The 18,320-nt window shown below is 57.5% G+C and overlaps 1 protein-coding gene across 2 annotated transcripts; it reads left to right on the plus strand.

The window, feature by feature from the left end:
* Positions 1-933: 933 nt before the first annotated feature.
* On the plus strand, positions 934-17,813 carry CHST1 (carbohydrate sulfotransferase 1). 2 transcript variants are annotated; one of them, XM_045194316.2, is made up of 4 exons: positions 934-1,354; positions 13,694-13,803; positions 14,488-14,562; positions 15,710-17,813. In XM_045194316.2, the coding sequence occupies exon 4, from the start codon at positions 15,752-15,754 to the stop codon at positions 16,985-16,987; it is 1,236 nt and encodes a 411-aa protein (XP_045050251.2). In that variant the 5' UTR covers positions 934-1,354; positions 13,694-13,803; positions 14,488-14,562; positions 15,710-15,751; the 3' UTR covers positions 16,988-17,813. The 2 variants fall into 2 exon arrangements, with proteins under 2 accessions (XP_045050251.2, XP_024414824.2); XM_024559056.3 differs by having other exon boundaries at positions 13,700-13,803.
* Positions 17,814-18,320: the final 507 nt, after the last annotated feature.

Consider the following 18,320-nt stretch of genomic DNA (forward strand, 5'->3'; position numbering starts at 1 on the left):
TTTAAGGTGGCCAGCCCGGCACAGTCAGAGGTGTAGTGGCAGAGCCGGGACTCGCTGTGTCTTCTCCGGCCCAGGGGCCACTGATCACACTGTGCTCTCCGCCTGTTTACTGAGCTTCTCCACTCCACTCCGGGAGGCCAGGAGTCTGTTTGTCTTGTCACCAACGAGTCCCTAGTGCCCATGCAGACCTGGTCTGTGGGAGATGCCCAGTCAATATTTACGCAAAGAATGAAGGACTTGAGGTGCCCAGGTCTCCCTGCGTAAGCACAGCAGTGGCTCCAGGGTCCCAGCAAGGCAGCAGCAGTCCCGTAGGAAGGGGACTGGTGTCGTGCAGGACTGGCCTGGAAGGCCGTGTGCCAGCAAATCCACTCTAACACCCCCTAAGCCCCTCCTTGACCCTGCCCAAGAGGCACAACTGGATTCATTTCCACACCTGAGAAGTAAAGGGGTGGGGGATGGGCTCAGGGTGTGTGTTGGGGCATTGACACCGAAAGGTGGTTGGCTCTTGTTCTGGGTTCTGGAGTCCCTCGGTTGCCCTGGATGGGGAAGAGGTAGAGGACAGCTGGGCCACGGGCCAGGCTGGGGCTCCAGCCAGACTTGAAGGGGGCACTCAGGCGGAAGGCCCTTGGTGAGCGCCCATGGTGGAGGATGGGTGGGAGGGTAAGGGAAAAGGTGCCAGTGGGCAGTCTGCATCTTCGCTCGCCGGCCTTCCAAAACCCAGGGTGTGGGTGTGGCTCTCCTCGGGGTGGGTGGAGGCTGGTGCTGGAGCCGGCCTGCCGGCCGAAGGGTGTCCGCAGCGTGGTGGCTGGGGCAACGCTGGACCGGGGAGGCGGGGAAAGGCGGGAGCCGGCTAGGCAGGGCGGCGCTGGCTGGGTGGGGAAGAGCAGGGGGCGGGCAGCCGCCGAGGGGCGGGCGGCTTTGGGGGGTGGAGCCGAGACCGCAGCACCCGGGGCTCGCTTGGTGCTGTAGCCACCGCTGCCGCTCTGGGCTCGGGGCGCAGGGCGCTTGGTGAGGGTCCGGCGCCCGCGGCTGCTGCTCTTCTCCGGTGCCCGGGCTGCAGCGCTCTGGGTTCCGGCCGCTGGCCTGGCGCCCCTCGGTCCCGGGTCCCGCGCCCTGCCCCGCAGAAAGCTCTCCGCTTGCAGAGCCGCCCTGGATCGCGTCCCCGGGCCATGAAGAGGGGCCCGTGAGGGGCGTGCGGAGGCGGCGGCGGAGGAGGGAGGCCAAAGAGAAGGGCGCGGGAGGCGCAATATGCCGCCGCCACCGTTGCCCGCTGAGCCCGAGCAAGCCTGACTCCAGACCCGAGGATGGAGCCGGCGCGGGGTGCTGCAGCGGCTCCCGGTGCGCCCCCGACCAGGTATTGGCGGGGCCCCACTGGCCTGGGGCGGGCGGGAGCGGACACTCGCTGCAGCAGTCGGGAGGGGCGCGGGCGGGGTGGGAGACGCCCCTACGATGGGGGACAGTCGCTACTGAAGGTGTGGGGCCGGGGTGGACAGCAGCGTGTTGCGCGCAGGACAGGGCTCCCTGGGCTAGTGGCGGGTGAGCGCTGCGATCACCCCAGCCCTCCCTGCCCCCATTCAGGGAGGGCAGCAAAACTTGAGACGCGCTGCGTCCCTGAGGCGCCCTACTCCCCACCGCTGCGGAGACTCGGGGGCTGCCCAGGCTCGCTGTCCCACACCTCTCCTGGCTCTGCTGAGTCGCCTCGAGAACCTTAGGTCCCCACACCTGCACCAACTTTCCAAACCAGGGCTGCACTTAGAGACAGGGGGCTGCCCCCACTTTTCCCCACCCCGGCGTGCTGCTCCCAGTCCCGGCTTCCAACCGAACCCGCACGTCCACTTTGCGATGAGCTGGCTGGATCCCCGTGGGGCCCGGGCCCCTGGCTGGTGCAGAGCCCTCCGCGGGAAGCCAGAGCCAGCCTCCCGCTTTTCTTTGGGTAGAACACCGGGAGCACCTCTTCCCAGGCTCTGGGAACCTACTGCCTGCTTTCACAGTAACAACCCTGAATAGCCCTGGCTGGTAAGCCAGGGGCTAAATGGTGAGACTTTAGGGTCCTCCTAGGGTGGCATCTTGGTGCCCTGATTTGCGATGCTGTAGGGTGCCCCTCTCCCCATCCAGGGCCTGCCCTCTCCCGGGATTAGGTTCCTCACCCCTGGTGCCGGTTTTCTTCCATGGACTTACACACGGCTCCTAAGCGGGAGACTCCTAAGAAGGGCAGTTGGGGATTCCAGGTACCAGAGGATGGGTACTGTTGACACAGAGGCGAAAGCAGGAGTTTGAGCCCAGCATCTTTCTGAGGGCTGTTAAGGGTGGGGAGCGGAGTGGACCTAGGACTGGGGACAGGAGGTGGGCACCCTGGCCAGGAAGGTAGCAGCTTTGGCAAGCCAGAGGCACCGGTCGTGTAAGAGGCAAGCAGGTGGGGGCCGAGGTACCAGTTTCCTGCCTTCAGGGGTTGCTCAATACCACAAGGTGGGGCCAGATGCCTCAGGCAGAGAGTTTACCTGGGCAGGCAGTTTCTGACTCCAGTCCCCAGCAGCTGGGGACACTGGCAGGCATTGGTGTGACCCTGTTTCTTTTTCCACGGGCTCTCACCACTGTGACTCACACACTGGATTCACCGGGGAGGTATCAAGCCTCCAACCTCTTCTCTTCCCTCCCTCCTGGGTCTTCAGGGAGCTGCTGGCGAAAGGAGGGGGAGGATTTGGGGGCTTTAATCCCCTGTGGGAGACCAGGAGTCTGGCACTGCAAACTTTCATTTCTCTGCTGTTGTCCCAATCGGAGCAGGTGAATGGCCATTGGCCAGGCCAGGGTGGGGGGCAAGTGAGAGGAAGTCTCTGCTAATGATCCTCCCATCCCTGAAGCTGGAGGGGGGTGCTTTGAAATTATGACCAATGCTTCCTCGGGACACATAGGCTAACACTCAGCCTCCTCATCTCCATGCAGAAGCATATTTCCCCTTGAAAATCCAAATTTCCCTCTTTCCTGAACATTGCAATGATTTTGGCCAGGGGTTTCCTCCTTGGCATCTGAAGGCAGACTCCTCCTGTGGACCCCTTCCCTCCTCCCTGGCCCCTCAGCTTCCTCTGCCATGCGAGGTCCCCACTAGGAGAAATGTCGAGCTCCCATGCTTCCCTGCCCCTCACCCCCGCCCCAGGACCCTAGCTCCTTGGGAAGGCTGGTACTGATGTTGGGCCGTGTGTGTGCTGGCTCTGCGCACACGGAGCTGTATATCTGTGCTCCGCTGAGTCTGCAGGGGACCCAGATGTCAGGTTCTCACTGGGGGGGCCAGGCTTGTGCCCTGCCTCCCACCCCCGCCTTCTCCTTGCTCACTTCCCTGTCTTCCTCTCTTGCCCACTGTGTCTCTACTTTTCCAACTCACTCTGCATTGGTGCGGGGACGGAGCATTTGATATTCATAATCTGGTTCAGAGAAGGTCCCGAAGCCCTGAGTCACTGTATGGTTTCCATGGAAACAGACTTGTTCAGAGGACTTAGTGTAGCTCAGCGGTGGTAGGGGAGAGGGAAACATAGTAAAATCAGGCTCCACAAGTGTGGCAGGAGTTGGACCCACTCCCGTCAAGGGGACAGGGAGAGGCTGGGCAAGGCTCTGGGGGCGCCATAGGAGGGGCTGCCTCTTCCCACCCACTGGCGTCCCCCATCAGGAGCTGCTTATCTCCCACAGTAGCACTTGGCAGGCTGTTGCTTCTCCCGTGGGCCTTCTGGCTAGGTGCCAAGGCTCCTGGCTGCTATTCTATGTCTCAGTTTCCCCCTCTGTGAAGTGGAGAAAATAAGAGGACCTACCTCATAGGGCTGTTGTGAAGGTCAAATGTGTTAATCTGAGGAACACACTCTGAACGAAGCCATAGTAAATGTTCAATCAGTGTCATTATTACTAATTCAGGAGGTTGGAAGAAACTCCCCCAGCATAGTCCCTTGGATCCATCCTCTGTGTCCTGATAGGTGGCCTTGACATCTGGCAGGGCTGGCCCCCTGCTCTGGCAGAGCTGCCTGGCCGCAGCCCCGGTACACCCCCAACTGGGAACCAGCCATCCGTTTCTCCCTCCCACGGAGCATTTATTTAGGTTGCGGGGGCCTGGCACCATGCTAGGGAGCCCTGGCTCCTGTTGAGACCCCACTGGTCAGGGAGCCTTGTGGGAACAAACCCAAGTCCAGATAAACGGGCAGCTTTTTGCCTTAGCTTGCTCAGTATCGGATGAGAGGGAGAGGGACAGGAGAGGTCCCAGCTCTAAAGTCAGAGAGACGGGATTGGGGTGACTCTCCCTAAACCAGGAGAGGCTAGTTCGCCTGGCTGGAGAGGCATTTCCCTCTTCATGATCTGCCCAAGAGGGATTAGTAACTCTCCAGAAAGATAACAGACCCTGGCCTTTCCCGCACCTCCCCCCCCCTCCCCTTATTCTCCCCTGCCTGGGTTAAACCTCTTTCTCTTAAGTGCTCCTAGCCTACCCTACAGGTCAGGATGGGCTCAGGGCCTGAACATACTTGTTCAGGGGACTTAGTGTAGCTCAGCGGTGGTAGGGGAGAGGGAAACATAGTAAAATCCGGGGCCAAGCTAGGGCTCCAGCCGGACTTGAAGGGGGCACTCAGGCGGAAGGCCCCCGGTGAGCGCCCGCAATGGTGGGTTGGGTGGGAGGGTAAGGGAAAAGGTGCCGTGGGCAGTTCCACCAGCGCCTGGGAGAGGGGCCTGCCCACTGCTGCTCACCCCAGCAGCACTGCCTCTGAGCAGTGACTTGGGGCCATTCTGGGTGCTAGTGATGGCCCCCCAGAGTCTCCCTCACCAGCCCTCTCCATGGTTGCCATCCCCTCCCTGCCTGCAGACAGCCCCTCCTCTTTGTGCACTGTTCCTCTCCAGTCCTCCCACAAGGTGGGCTTCTGCTCCGGGCTCCCATCCCTGCCAGTGCTTACAGCTGCAAGACGTCCTTCCTGCCAGCCCCTCTACTTTACAGATAGGAAGACTGAGATGCCTGGGGTTGCCTCTTTGGCCAGAACCCAAGCTAGCTGTGGCCGCTCCCAGCTCCTTGCAAGCCCTGGGATGCCCTTCCCTCTTCCCTGGCTCTCCAGGTAGCCCCAGTTGCTGGCCAGTACCCCCCCACCCCGCTCCCCCCATGCTCTCAGTTTCCTGCCAAGGCTCTTCCCTGCCCCCCCACCCCCCGGGTCTCTCTGGACTGTTTTGCTGTCCTCATTGGTGTTCACAACACCTTCCAATTTAATATCCTCTGCAAATTTCATTAACGGACTGTTTACTCCCTCTCCCAGGATCATTAATGAAGACGTTAGGTAAGGTCTGACCCAGCGCTGGGTCTTGGCAGCCCTGCCCCCACTCCCAGACTCTGTCCCTCAGCCCCTTCACCCTGGGCTTCCTCCTCCACCTGGGACCCTTGGGACCTGCCCCCTCCTGCTTTTGGCCACATGGCAATTGCTTAGAGCCAAGTCTGTTTGAATTAATTTTGTAAGATTACTCGAGGCGCTGTATCAAATGCTTTGCTAAAAATCAAGATATATTACCCTGCCTGCATTTCCTTCATCTACCAGTCTTGTAATTCTATCAAAAAAGCTATCAAGTTTGTCAGGCATGATTTGTTCTTTATAAATCCCCACGGTACCACGTGGGACACAGAGTTCCCGCGCTTTCTAAATGTTTAGAGAGCCCCTCGTTGTGTTTGCTCCTTGATTAGAGCTGGAAGGCTGTGGGCTGGGAATTGTTGGGGTGCTCGTCTCCTTCTTGGGGACGGGGGTCAGGGCACAGCCCTTCTTTACTCAGGATCTCTGCTGGGGACAGAGAGTGGTTTAGCGCCTACTGAGTTCCTGCTGTGCGCTGGGGGCCCCAGGCTGGGCATCAGAGGTGGGGGTGGATGGGTGGAGGGAGGGCCTGGTGCTTTCTTCTGCAGGCAGATGATAGACAGACAAGTATGATGCCAGCGATCGAAGGTATCCCTAACCGAGTGATTGCTGTATACCAGGCAGCATGCTAAGAGCATTGCAGGCAAAGAGATCTCATTTAAGCCCCTTACCTGCCCTGGGAGGTGGGCATGCTCTCCCCTCCCTGGCCACCTGGGTGGGGCTCAGAGAGGGCTAGGCTAGTTGGGACCCAAGGTCTGGGTTTCATGCTCTGCTATCTTCTAAGCACTTACGGGTGTATATAGGATCAGAGGAGCTACTTGGAGTGGTTCAGATCCAAGGGTATTAGGAGGTCCAAAGGGGAAGGAAGGGAAACCTGGAGGGAGAGCCTTGGTGAGGTGAGGACTTTGCTGCACGTGCAGGTCACACACAGCACCCCAGAGTCTGAATTCAGTCCCCACCCTGCCACTTCCTGGCCGTGGGAGCAAGTCCTTTAGCCTCTGTGAGCCTTGTTCCCCCACCTGGCAAGTGGGTCCCCACTGAGCAGCTGCCACTGTGTCTACTTCTGCTGCCGCTGTTGATGCAGGGGCAGAGATGCTCATCGAGTTTCATGTTACCAGTGGGTAGCTCTCCCTAACGATTCTTGCCCAGGAGACACAGGAGTGACAGGTTGAGCTGTGCTGGCACCCTTGTGACCTGCTGTGGGCTGGTGATAAGTTCTGAGCTTAGGGAGCAGGAGGCTACTCCGGGTCTTGAGCGCAAACCCTGTGCCCCACTGCAGACATCTTTTGGTGTCCTCTTGGCTGCAAAGGGTTTGAGCCTTCTTGGCATCCTTGGCGATGAAACCGCCCACTCCTCCCTTGACTTTCTTAGCCAGACCTGGAGCCCACGGCTGGGGAGCAGAGTGTGTTTTGGCTACTGCCTATCATGTGCCATGATGTACCAGGAATGTTTGCATTGGTGTGTCTTGGGACCCTGGTGGTGACATTGGCCCTGCACTTCCTGCCCTTCCCCTCTGGTCTCCAGGTGCTGGGTGATGCTCTTGCTCTTGGATGTGGTGTGGGGGCTTAGCTTTGTGGTTAGGGCCAGGGACAGCGCTTGGAGCTGAGCTGGAATCCTGGTCATACCACGGACTAGCTGCTTGAGTTTGCACGAGCCCCCTCACTTGCCTGGGCCCCACTGCCCCTCCTCTGTGAAAGGTGGCACTGCTACCTGAGGTAAGGGCTTGCTTCATGGGAGCCAGGACCCTGATAGTTTCTGGGTATCTGCTCCCATAGCTTCCTGTACCCCGGGTTAGGGCCCCAAGGGTCAGGTGAGCCTCCCCCATGCCCAGTCCTCCCTGGTCCCCAGAGGCCAGCTGGGCCTTATGCAAGCGCTTCAAAGCCTGGAAACTCTGGGATCCAGGGACAGACGGCCCCTGCTCCTGACTCCTCTGGCAGCAGCTGCCTGTGCTCGAGCTGCTCTTGGTGGTTTCCCATCCTTGAAGATGGGAGGATGGGCCCAAGCCCCAGTGTCCAGGGGGTGGGGCCTCAGGACTATTCTGACTCTGACTGTGGCTGCTGGAGAGGGAAGGGAGGACAGGAAACCGGGCCTTCCGCCCAGTGTCCGATCCGCCTACCACAGGCCAGGCTGTAGGACCGCCTGAGGGAACTGGGCCGTTCTGACTCATCCCCCCCAGAGGTGCCGGGCACACTGGGGCCTTGAGCCAGGAGGTCAGTCACTCTCCCCACTGCATGGGAGAGCTTTCCTCCGTTGGGCCACTGGGACCCTGCCGACTGGCTGCGGGGTGGGGCGGGACCATGCTGTGGTCTCTGCCACCCAAACAACAAGGGTCTCCAATCACACAGGCTGTGGGGGCTCCCGTGGAGGAGCCTGCAGCATCTGTTTTAACTTCCTTAAACATTTCCAGGCCACTACTTCCTGCTTATGGATTAGAGCAGCCCCTGGAAATCACGCTCGGGGTTCCTACCTCACGGGGACTGCTGTGTGCCCAGCACTGTGCCACGCTGTTGGCAGTCACCAGCCTTCTGTCTCACAGCCCAGATACTTGAAAGGTTCTGTGACTGTCCTTCTCATTTCATAGATAAGGACCACTGAGGCCTGTGACGGGTAAGTGTCCTGGTCAGGTCTCCGAGCTGTAAAGCAGCAGCAGCAGCGGGAGTCCAGTCCAGGCCTAGCCAGCTCCACAGAGGGTGCCCAGCCGGCACCTTGTCTGCCTCTTCACATGCCTGTGGGTGATTCTCATGGAGGCTTAGACACCCACGGGGGTCCCCAGAGCCATCACGTACGGACCCTGGAGCAACCTGCTCCGGAGACACGAGAGCTCCTGTGAGGCAGCTGAGGGGCTCTGCTGCTGATGGGAAATCAGCGCATCAGTCGTTCTGTGTGCGCCTGTCTTTGGAGCCAGGACTGTGAGCGCTCGCCCCCACTGGAGGTGACTGAAGGGTGTGTTAGTTCTGCCCGTGGGGTCTGTGCATAGGCCGCAGGGCCCGGGTCTCTAGAGATTACTGTATAGAAACACCATGTTTGTGTTGGTGCAGATTCTGGGAGCAGGTCCACAGACCTCATGGTGTTTCAGGCTGAGCAGCAGGACCCCAAAGGGAAATCCACTGAAAGTGCCTCCAGTCTCTCCTTGGGCCATCCTGGACCACGGAGGCTAAGTTTGGACACCATCAGATTGCCTCCCCTGGCAAGGTTGCATTGGCATACCGCTCACCTTGAAGGATGTTCTAGGATACAGCCCCAGGGCTCTCTAGGAAACCCCTCAGGAGAAGTCTGGTGCTGAAGTCAATATTAGAAGTAGCTGGGTATCTCTTGAGCAGATGCTTTAATCTTCATCTTATGGATCCTACAAAACACATAAATGAAATATTTCCCTTTTCCCACTGGCTGCCAGGTAGCTCTGACTTATATGCGTAGCCCAGAAGTGGCTTGGTGCTTGTATACTGACCTGGCTTCTAGTTTTTTCAGACTTTCACGTCCATGTTTTCTGCCTGCCTCATTTCATTACCACATTTTCCTTAGGAAGGGAAAAACCTTGCTGTTTTATGTGTTTTAGCCTGAACTAAACAAACATCTATGGTGGATTAGTGCTGGCCACTGCAGATGTAGGGATTAAGCATTTCCTTTCTGCAGTCTCCATCCTAGAGGCCTGTTTGCCAACTCCTCCCTCCCTGTCCAGTTTGCCCTGCCCCTTGCTCCAGTTCCTGGGACCCCAGAGCCTTGGGGCCCCTCCAGACTGTCTCCTGGGTCTTGTTAGAAATATGATATTCAGGGTCTTTTTTTCTTTGCTCTTCCTAGGTCCCTAGAACTTCACAAACTGTTTTTGGGGAGAAAAAGTTGGGAGAGCAGTCATTTCCCCAATGCAGGCCTCCGCTGCCCCCCCCCCCCACAGCCCCGGATCCCCTTTGAGGTCTCGCTCTTTTTCAGCAGCCCCAGCTGACTGCTGTCCTTAGGGGCCTGCCTGAGCAGACAGAGCCCCCCATTCTGGAGGGAAGGTAGTGACTTTGACCCTGGTGCCTTGGAAATGGGGGAGGAGAAAGCTGGCTGGCAGTGCCCTGGGGGCAGAATAGTTGGCACAGGGAAGTGCCAGTGCTGATTTTGGGGGCCCCACCCTGTAGTTAGTCTTCCAGTTCTTGCATGGGTGGCTTCACTCTGTCCCCAAAAGTTAATAAATTCAAACTGAACCAAAAAGCTCTGTGTAAACTGTGCCTTCCTTGCATCCCCATCTCCTAGCTCCCCTGCTGGGGCTTCTACAGTTACGGGTTCAGCACAAGTTCTTTCAGTGGTTGTTTATGTATATACACACACACACACACACACACACACACACATTCCTGTTCAAAAGTCTGAGATGGCAGTATACTATCGCACACGTGTTTTCTGGCCCTAGCTTTTCTTAGTTAATAATGAATCATGGGTGATGTCTGCGGAACCTTCTTTGATAGCGTTAGCTGCAAAGAAAATCCTGGGGTTGGGAGAGTGCTACTAGTAGGTTCCTGGACCTCCAAAAGTCCACCCATGGGTGCCCCTTCTTTCCCCTAGAGGCTTAACCTCTCCAATTGTGTGTGTAAAATTGTGGGCACAAAGGGATCTTTCTGGGAGGAGGGATTGTGTCTCTCCAAGGGGTCTGTGGCCCAGAAAAGGCCGAGTCACAGCTCTGGGTTGCCTGCGATTTCATAGAGGGGGAGTCACGAGGTTGAGGGCAGGCGGTGCTGACTGAGCAGAGGGCACAGCCCCTTGTTTCTTGGGCTCGACTGGGCCAGCCATGGATCAGGCTGAGGTCGGGGGCAGAGTGCTCTGCCCATCCCTGGTATCTTCTTGGAAGATGACTGGGGCCTTCCCACTCCCAAAGAAGGGTCCCTGCCTTCAGAGAGAGGGGCTCTGACTCTGAGAGTGGAGTATGGGGCCTTCCTGGGCTCAGAAACCCCCTGTGATCAGACCTGGGAGGCCCTTAGGGTTGCTGGATCCGTGGAAGAACCAAGGCACAGAACCCATGGGGTGAGTCCAAGATCACCAAGCCAGGGAAAGGCAGAGGCTGTGGGTTGCTCCTGCCTGTGACGTTCAGTTCAGTGTTCCTTCTCCTGCCAGAGCAGAATGAGACCAGGGAGAAGCCCTCGGGATGAGGTTTGGTGGCCTGTTGCTGCTTGCCTCTCTGTGTGTGGATAAGGAAGAGGAGGTGCACAGAGCAGAGGCCACAGCCAGGGTGGGCGTGTAATCATCACACCTCACTGCGTCCTGCAACATTACCTCCCGTTGGCTGCATCTTCACACTAAGCAGGCGCAGACCAGCCAGGAATTCTGAACACAGCAAAGACTGCAGGGCTAAGAGGCTGCTCTACAGGATATGGCCACTAGAGGGAAGCAGGAAAACCACTGTGGTAGCTCAGCATGAGAAAGTTTGCTGCCTGGGAGAGGAGCCAGCGAAGAAGGGGCAGTGGGCAGGGGCCTGTCTGGCAGGGGTCCGGGCACAATGGTGAGAGAGAGTGTGTGCCAGAGCTGGGGGTGATTTGTTTTGGGGCATCTCCCCAAGACAAAAGAGCAAATAATACATTTAATACGGTAGCAGTAGGTTACATTCATGGAATACCTACTCTGTGCTGGACTCTATTAACGCATTAGTCTTCACAACAGCCTTGTTAAAATTATCTCCGCTTTTCAGGGCAGAGAACAGAGGCCGAGAGAGATTAAGAAATCTGGCCATCCAGGGGGCTGGTGTCAGAACCCATGTCCCAAGCATGAGGCTGTGGCCTATTCTAGGCCTGGCATTGACTAAATGCTTTAAGTCCTTCAATTCTATGATATACCCACTTTACATGTGGGGAAACTGAGGCACAGGGACAGTGAGTCACCCAGGCCCCCACACCTGCTAAGTGACATCTAGGTGGGCAGGGTTCCATGGCTTGAGCTCTCAGCTCTGAGTTACAGTTCTCCAACGTAGAGGTGTCCCGTCCACCTGCCCCATGCGGTGCTCTGTGCCTTAGTATCAATGTGGCAGACACTGAAATCTGAGCTTCCTGTTGCGAGTGGGAGTTCACCAACTCCTTCCAACAGAAGTTACAGATTCTGGGCCTCAGATTTGCCTGGCTTTTGACTAACCAGAGGTGGAGAGAAGCCATTGCCAGAGGATGCTCGAAGCTCAGGGACGGGACCTGGGATTCACAGTCTAGCTTGGAGGTCGAGGGTGTTGAGGAGTCCCTTGCAGTGACCAAAGCTCCCCTGGGAACAATGGGACCTGGCCCCAGGGCCTCTGGTTTTCAGGGCACACGCATCTAGCATGCCAAGAAGGCTTGGCCAGCCCTGGGCCCTGCTCTGTCAGTCTGGCAAGACAGCAGGGACATTTCTGGGAGGACCTGACATCCTCCATCTTCCTGTTCCCATGCCCCGGCTTTGCCCTTCTGGGGGGAAGGGGATGGCTGGCAACTGGGCTCTTGAACACATCCCCCTCCTTGATACCCAAGCTGCACCTTATGAATCTGAGTCCCACTTTCCTAGAGATTTACAAACATTGAGATGCTTCAGTGACTTCTGATTCATTGGCCAAGGCAGCAGCTTCCAATCCTGCCTTAAGTTTCTCTGGGTGGGGGTGAGGAGGGACAGTGGAGGGAAGAAACTGAAATGGTCCCCTCCCTGCAGCATGCTCCTCTTTATTCTGTTTTTAGGACCAGAATCCCATAGTTAAATGAACTCTCTTTAAGGGTTCTGTTTCCTGTCTTGATGAGGATCAAATGGGGAGGACTGTGAGTGGAATAGGGATCAGGGAGGAGGGTTCGGGGGGAGGATTAGACTCCAGAGCACAGTGATTGGACTGGAATCCTGGCCCTGCCCCTTACTAGAGGTGTGACCTTGGGAAATTTATCGAACCTTGCAGAGCCTCAGCTTCCTTATCTGTAAAATGGGGATATGATGGCATCAGTCTTATGCGGCTGGCAGGAGGGCAAGACGAGCCGATGCCTGTGAAGGGAGCATGTGCCCGGGAGAAACGTCGTGAATGCCCAGGAAGCGCTCTCCTTTCGTTGTGCTGCTTTACCCACAGTGCCTGTCTCATGCTGGGTAGCTGACAGATGTGGAAAAAGACAAATCGAGTACAAACAGATGAAATGGCCTTGCAACTGAAGTATAAGGCCCTGAAATATTAGCTAGCACTATTATTGATGGTGTTCCCTACCTGTTCTTCCAAGGTGTTGGTGTTTGTCTCGGGTTACTCAGGCAGGGCAGGCCTGCACTCTGCAGGGGAATGAAATTGAAAGTAGAGAGGGTGTTCTCTCTGGGTACCTCTTCTACCCCAGCATCCTCTGCTGCTGTGGGGTGAAGTAGGGGTCATATGGGATGTGATCAGGGTTGTGTTTTTTTCTCTCTTCACGTTGGAGGTTCCCAAGAATCTAGACTGTGCCCTTCACCTATTCCCTGCCACTTGGTAACATGGCACTGCTTTCCAAAGGCGCTAAGTGGAGTTTTATACTGAAAACAGGACTCCTAGGCCCCAGAGCCTCAGCCAGCCCATTGCCAGCTCAGCCCAGCCTTTGCGCTGCTCCCCAAGCGGATGGTGAAGGGGCCAGAGCACTGGCCCGTGAGTCCGACCCAGAGGGACTTGAGTCTCTGCTACTTCTTACTTGCTTATACATGTATGCCTAGTCTTTGAGGCTCAGTTTCTCCATCTGAACAATGGAAGTGAGGACCCTGGCCTCCCACAGGGGCTTGTAAGGAATAATGTGGTGTTGAGAGTTGGGTGAGCACAGCTAGGCATTCCTGCAGGGGCGGGACATGAGGACCCCTCTGCCCCACCCCTAGAGAAGCCACACCAATAGCACGATGGGGGAAGACTATTCACAAAGCGTGTGGATTCCGTCCCTCAGCCGTGAGCCAACCGAACAGTGAGACCGGACAGCAAAGGGAAAGAATATGCTCTAAGTCCCGGCAATCACCTGTCCGCCCCCATCTAATGCCCAGTCCCTCTCACACCAGATCACAGATGGGCTGGGGACATTAATTGAGCACGTTTGAAGGCCAGGTATGCGTAAGTTGGAGGAACAGAAAGTCAAATCTTCGAGGGAGAAGCGTGTGGGCTCTGGACAACCTGCTGGTTGCAGGCTAAGCCGGGCAAGCGAGCCCAGGCAGATCGCTTTATCTCTGCCTCTGCCGTCCTGCCTGTGGGATGGAGCTTCTACTGACTTCCACCTGAAGTTCTTGGGGCGAATATGTGAACTCCAAGGTGAAGGACTTAGCACTTAGGCCGTCTCAATAGATGCTAACCAAAAAAATGCTGTGATCTTGGTGTTTTAACTTCGAATCCGGGAGAGCGTGAAGGTCAGGGATGCTCCCTGGTCCACTCTTGTTTTGAGTTGCAGGTAGCCTTTCTCCCTCCGGCGTGGCCCTTCCCAGCTCACCCTTCCCGTGGGCCTCAGCATCCGGGCTGTTGTGACTGAGCTGCATTTCCACCTGGAGGTGTGAGGTGAGGCCCCTGCCCTTGCTGATTTCCACGGACCCCCTCCTGGGCAGTCACTGAACAAGTTGAATTTGGGAAGCTCATGCCGTTCTATTGACTTAAAATGCGGAACCAACAGGGGTTGCGTGCCGGCCACTTCTGGGGATGAGATTGACCCTGGCGCTCTGTTCCGTTGTTGGAGGCTGAGCGCGTGGCTGTTTGGGCCAGTCTGGGCACTAGGGCTGAATGAACAGAGCCAGCTAGGCCTGGGGGTGTTTGTGGCCAGTGGGTTTCTTTTCAGTTCCATCGGGTGGTGGGTGTGTGTGGGTGCCTCCCTGGGGTGTTTGCCCATGTGGGGCAGCAACTCTTGGTCAGCTGGGGGTGCAGGCTTGTCAGCTCCTTTCCCACTGGGTTCTGGTGGGAGCAGAGGGACTAGGGCTCGTTAGGAGGGTGTGGGTGGGTGGGGGAAGTTAGTGGAGGGGGTGGGATGGAGCCCAGGACTCAGAGGGCTGGATGTAGGGATCAGAGATGGTGGCTGGGTTATTTGGAGCCCCGAGTCGGTGATAGATATGGGAGAGCAGGCAGGACCCTCATCACCCAACCGTGGGGGCCAGTCAGCAGGGCCCAGGACACAGGAGAGCAGGGGGAGGGAGGGAGGTGCTGGAGCCCAACCTCTTTTTCAGAACCCCTCCTCTCCCTGTCTCCCTGCAGTCTGCTGGCCACAGGGCTGCCGAGCAGGAGACCTGGTGGCGGTGGACTCCCCCAGCTTGGAGCAGCCCCTCTTTGGTGAGTAGTGGATCCCTCCCTGCATCCTAGTAGCTGAGCTAGCCTTCCCTGGTGGACTTCCAGATGCTCAGGTTGGCTCCTTGCCTTGAACCCTGGGCACACCCTTCGCTTTCACAGCTCTCCTGGGGCCTTCCTCATCCCCCATGCTTTCCTTGGGGTGCTCCTTCTGTTCCTTCCTTTCCTCTTCTCTCTGTCCCACCTGGTTCTCTGGGGCCATTGCTGGGTTAGGGTGGGTCCCCGAGCTCACCCTGTGGACAGGAGAGGCTGAGGGTCTAAGAGTGGAGGCCCTTGAGGACTGGCTGAGGTGGAGGGGTCAGTTCACTCTGCTGTCGTGGGAGTCATCTGCTCCATGGCTTGGACCTCTGCCCCCTGTGGCCGGGAGCAAACCCGGGAGAACGCCAGGACTTGGGAAGGGATCCTTCTCAGCAGCCCCTGGACTTGTCTCTGATCTGGGCCAGGTGACTCTTAGGGATCCCAGGGGCTCCAGGAGTCTTCATCTGGAGTAAGCTGGTCACTGCATCCATAAGTCGGGGGATGTCGTGGTTGACACAGCTGCCCACCTCTCCTGGCCCGGTGGGCAGGGGTGAGCTGAAGTTGGCAGCTTGTGACTCACAGAGTGCCAGGGCCATTTCTGCACAGGGCTGCTGACGTGGACTCTTCTTCCTCCTGGTGGGGGATGAACAGGGGATGGGGAAAAGATGACCACATGGGTCAGTTCATGCGGGTGGACGAAGATGCAGGTGGGCCCAGGAGAGGACAGCACTGGGTGACAGGCAGTGGCCGGGGAGTGGCTGGAGGCAGGACCTGGGCATTCCCTCGGTGTGGGGGTTAGGGGAGTTAGTTTCCTGCCCAGTTGTTCCCCACTGAGGAACCCAGAGCTCCTGCAGGAAAGCCCCTGCAGCACTCTGTAGGTTCAACCCTGCAGAACAGGGCACAGGGAATGGCTGGTTCTGACCCCGGTGGCCCCCCCAGAGACTGGTGAAGTCTGGTATAGAAGCTGCTCAGGCCTTTGGTACCAGAGCGAGCACTGGGCAGGGAGCCGGGGATGCTTCCCTGGACCCCCGACCCCCACCCCCAGACCAACTCTTCTTTCATGTGAGGCGCCCAAGCCCGGCTGCCCCTGACTGCTGCCCGCTCTTGCCCGCAGACCTCGAAAGGTGGAGAAGCAGCCCCATGAAGGTGCCCAGCCATGCAATGTTCCTGGAAGGCTGTCCTCCTGCTTGCCCTGGCCTCCATCGCCATCCAGTACACGGCCATCCGCACCTTCACTGCCAAGTCCTTCCACACCTGCCCGGGGCTGGCTGAGGCGGGGCTGGCTGAGCGGCTATGTGAGGAAGGTCCCACCTTCACCTACAACCTCTCCCGCAAGACCCACATCCTCATCCTGGCCACCACGCGCAGCGGCTCCTCCTTCGTGGGCCAGCTCTTCAACCAGCACCTGGACGTCTTCTACCTGTTTGAGCCCCTCTACCACGTCCAGAACACGCTCATCCCCCGCTTCACCCAGGGCAAGAGCCCCGCGGATCGGCGGGTCATGCTGGGCGCCAGCCGTGACCTGCTGAGGAGCCTCTATGACTGTGACCTCCACTTCCTGGAGAACTACATCAAGCCGCCGCCCGTCAACCACACCACAGACAGGATCTTCCGCCGCGGGGCCAGCAGGGTGCTGTGCTCGCGGCCTGTGTGCGACCCTCCGGGCTCCGCGGACCTGGTGCTGGAGGAAGGGGATTGCGTGCGCAAGTGCGGCCTGCTGAACTTGACGGTGGCTGCGGAGGCCTGTCGTGAGCGCAGCCACGTGGCCATCAAGACAGTGAGGGTGCCTGAGGTTAATGACCTGCGGGCCCTGGTTGAAGACCCCCGGTTAAACCTCAAGGTCATCCAGCTGGTGCGAGACCCCCGTGGCATTCTGGCTTCCCGCAGCGAGACCTTCCGAGACACGTACCGGCTCTGGCGGCTCTGGTATGGCACCGGGAGGAAACCCTACAACCTGGATGTGACGCAGCTGACCACGGTGTGCGAGGACTTCTCCAACTCCGTGTCCACCGGCCTCATGCGGCCCCCCTGGCTCAAAGGCAAGTACATGCTAGTGCGCTACGAGGACCTGGCCAGGAACCCCATGAAGAAGACGGAGGAGATCTACGGGTTCCTGGGCATCCCCTTGGACAGCCACGTGGCCCGCTGGATCCAGAACAACACGCAGGGCGACCCCACCTTGGGCAAGCACAAATATGGCACCGTGCGCAACTCGGCGGCCACAGCCGAGAAATGGCGCTTCCGCCTCTCCTACGACATTGTGGCCTTCGCCCAGAACGCCTGCCAGAGGGTGCTGGCGCAGCTGGGCTACAAGATGGCCACCTCAGAGGAGGAGCTCAAGAACCCCTCCATCAGTCTGGTGGAGGAGCGAGACTTCCGCCCTTTCTTGTGACAAGGGCTCCGCGGGTGGGGGTGAGGGGCACATGGTGTCGGTTTTGATAAAATGGACCGTTTTTAACTGTTGCCTTATTTCCCCCTCCCTCTCCCACACTGTCTTTGTGTCCTGCCCGCCCCACACTTCCTTCTGCCTCTTTTGTCTCTGAAATTTGCACTATGTCTTGGACAGGAATCACTGGGGCAGAAGGGGAGTGAGTGGGGTACAGCCCCCACCCCACCCCATTCAGACACATGGATGTTGGGTGTCTGTGTGGATGGTGACAATGTTTACAAGCACCACACTCACACGTTCACCTGCGTGCACACACACGGGCGCACACAAGGGGAGACACCCCAAACCACACAACTTCCGAAGCACTCTGAATGGGCTAGTGGTCAGGGAATGGTAGTTTTGGCCCTGTCTAACTTCTACAAGGTAAGAGGTTAAAAAAAAAGGCCGCCTCCCTCTAATTTATGAATGGTGTATATCCATTCTCACCCTGCTTCCTGCCCCCAATGCCCACTGCCCCCTTTGGAGCATAGAAACTGCCCCCTCCTGCCCACCCTTGCCTGTCGGTGAGCAGGTTTTTACTGTGAGGTGAATGTGGACCTTGTTTATTTTTTCCAGACTGTGGCGATGCTGTCTGTCTGTCTGTCTGAGTCTTGTGGCTGCCCCTGGACCAGTAATGACTGATAAATCTTATGGGTTTCTGATTGATCTTGGGGTCCATCTGTGATCTTTCATTGTGCCAAAAAGAAAAAAAAAAAAGAATGGATCAGTTTGCTAAATGAACATTGAAATGCTTTATCTGTGTTTTATGTAAATAAAAGAGTGCAATAATATCTGGTGTGATTGTGGGATATTCTGCATGGGCGAGGGCAGGCCTCAGGGGGCCGGGGGGTTTCTGGCTTTGAGGAAGAGAAAAGGAGGCGGAGGGGGATTCAACAACCAGCCTCCGGCTTTCAGAGCTCAAGTCGTCCTCACCGCCCTCCACACTGCGTTCAGGGTTCCACCTCCCTTCAGACAGTTGAGATCAGGCACCTTATAGCCAGGGGTGATACTTGAAACATTGAGCAAGTGGTATGGCTTGCTGAATCAATGTCCAGAGGTCAGGAAGCAAGTCCTGGTGACCTTCCTTTGCCAGGTCTTACTCCTTTAATTGCTGGATCTGAGGCAAAGATAGCTGGCGGGGGTGGGGGAGGGGACGGGACATTTGAGGGATGGGTTGGGGTGGGGCAGTGGCTTGTTATCATCTGGCCTGGGAGTATTTCAGTATTTTAACAACTAGTGCAGGTGGACTGGTGTCCACACTGGTGGAGTATCAAATGTGCTCATTTCCCTTCCCATC

The sequence above is a fragment of the Desmodus rotundus genome, chromosome 5 (genome assembly GCF_022682495.2).
Source record: "Desmodus rotundus isolate HL8 chromosome 5, HLdesRot8A.1, whole genome shotgun sequence".
Lineage (NCBI taxonomy): Eukaryota > Metazoa > Chordata > Mammalia > Chiroptera > Phyllostomidae > Desmodus > Desmodus rotundus.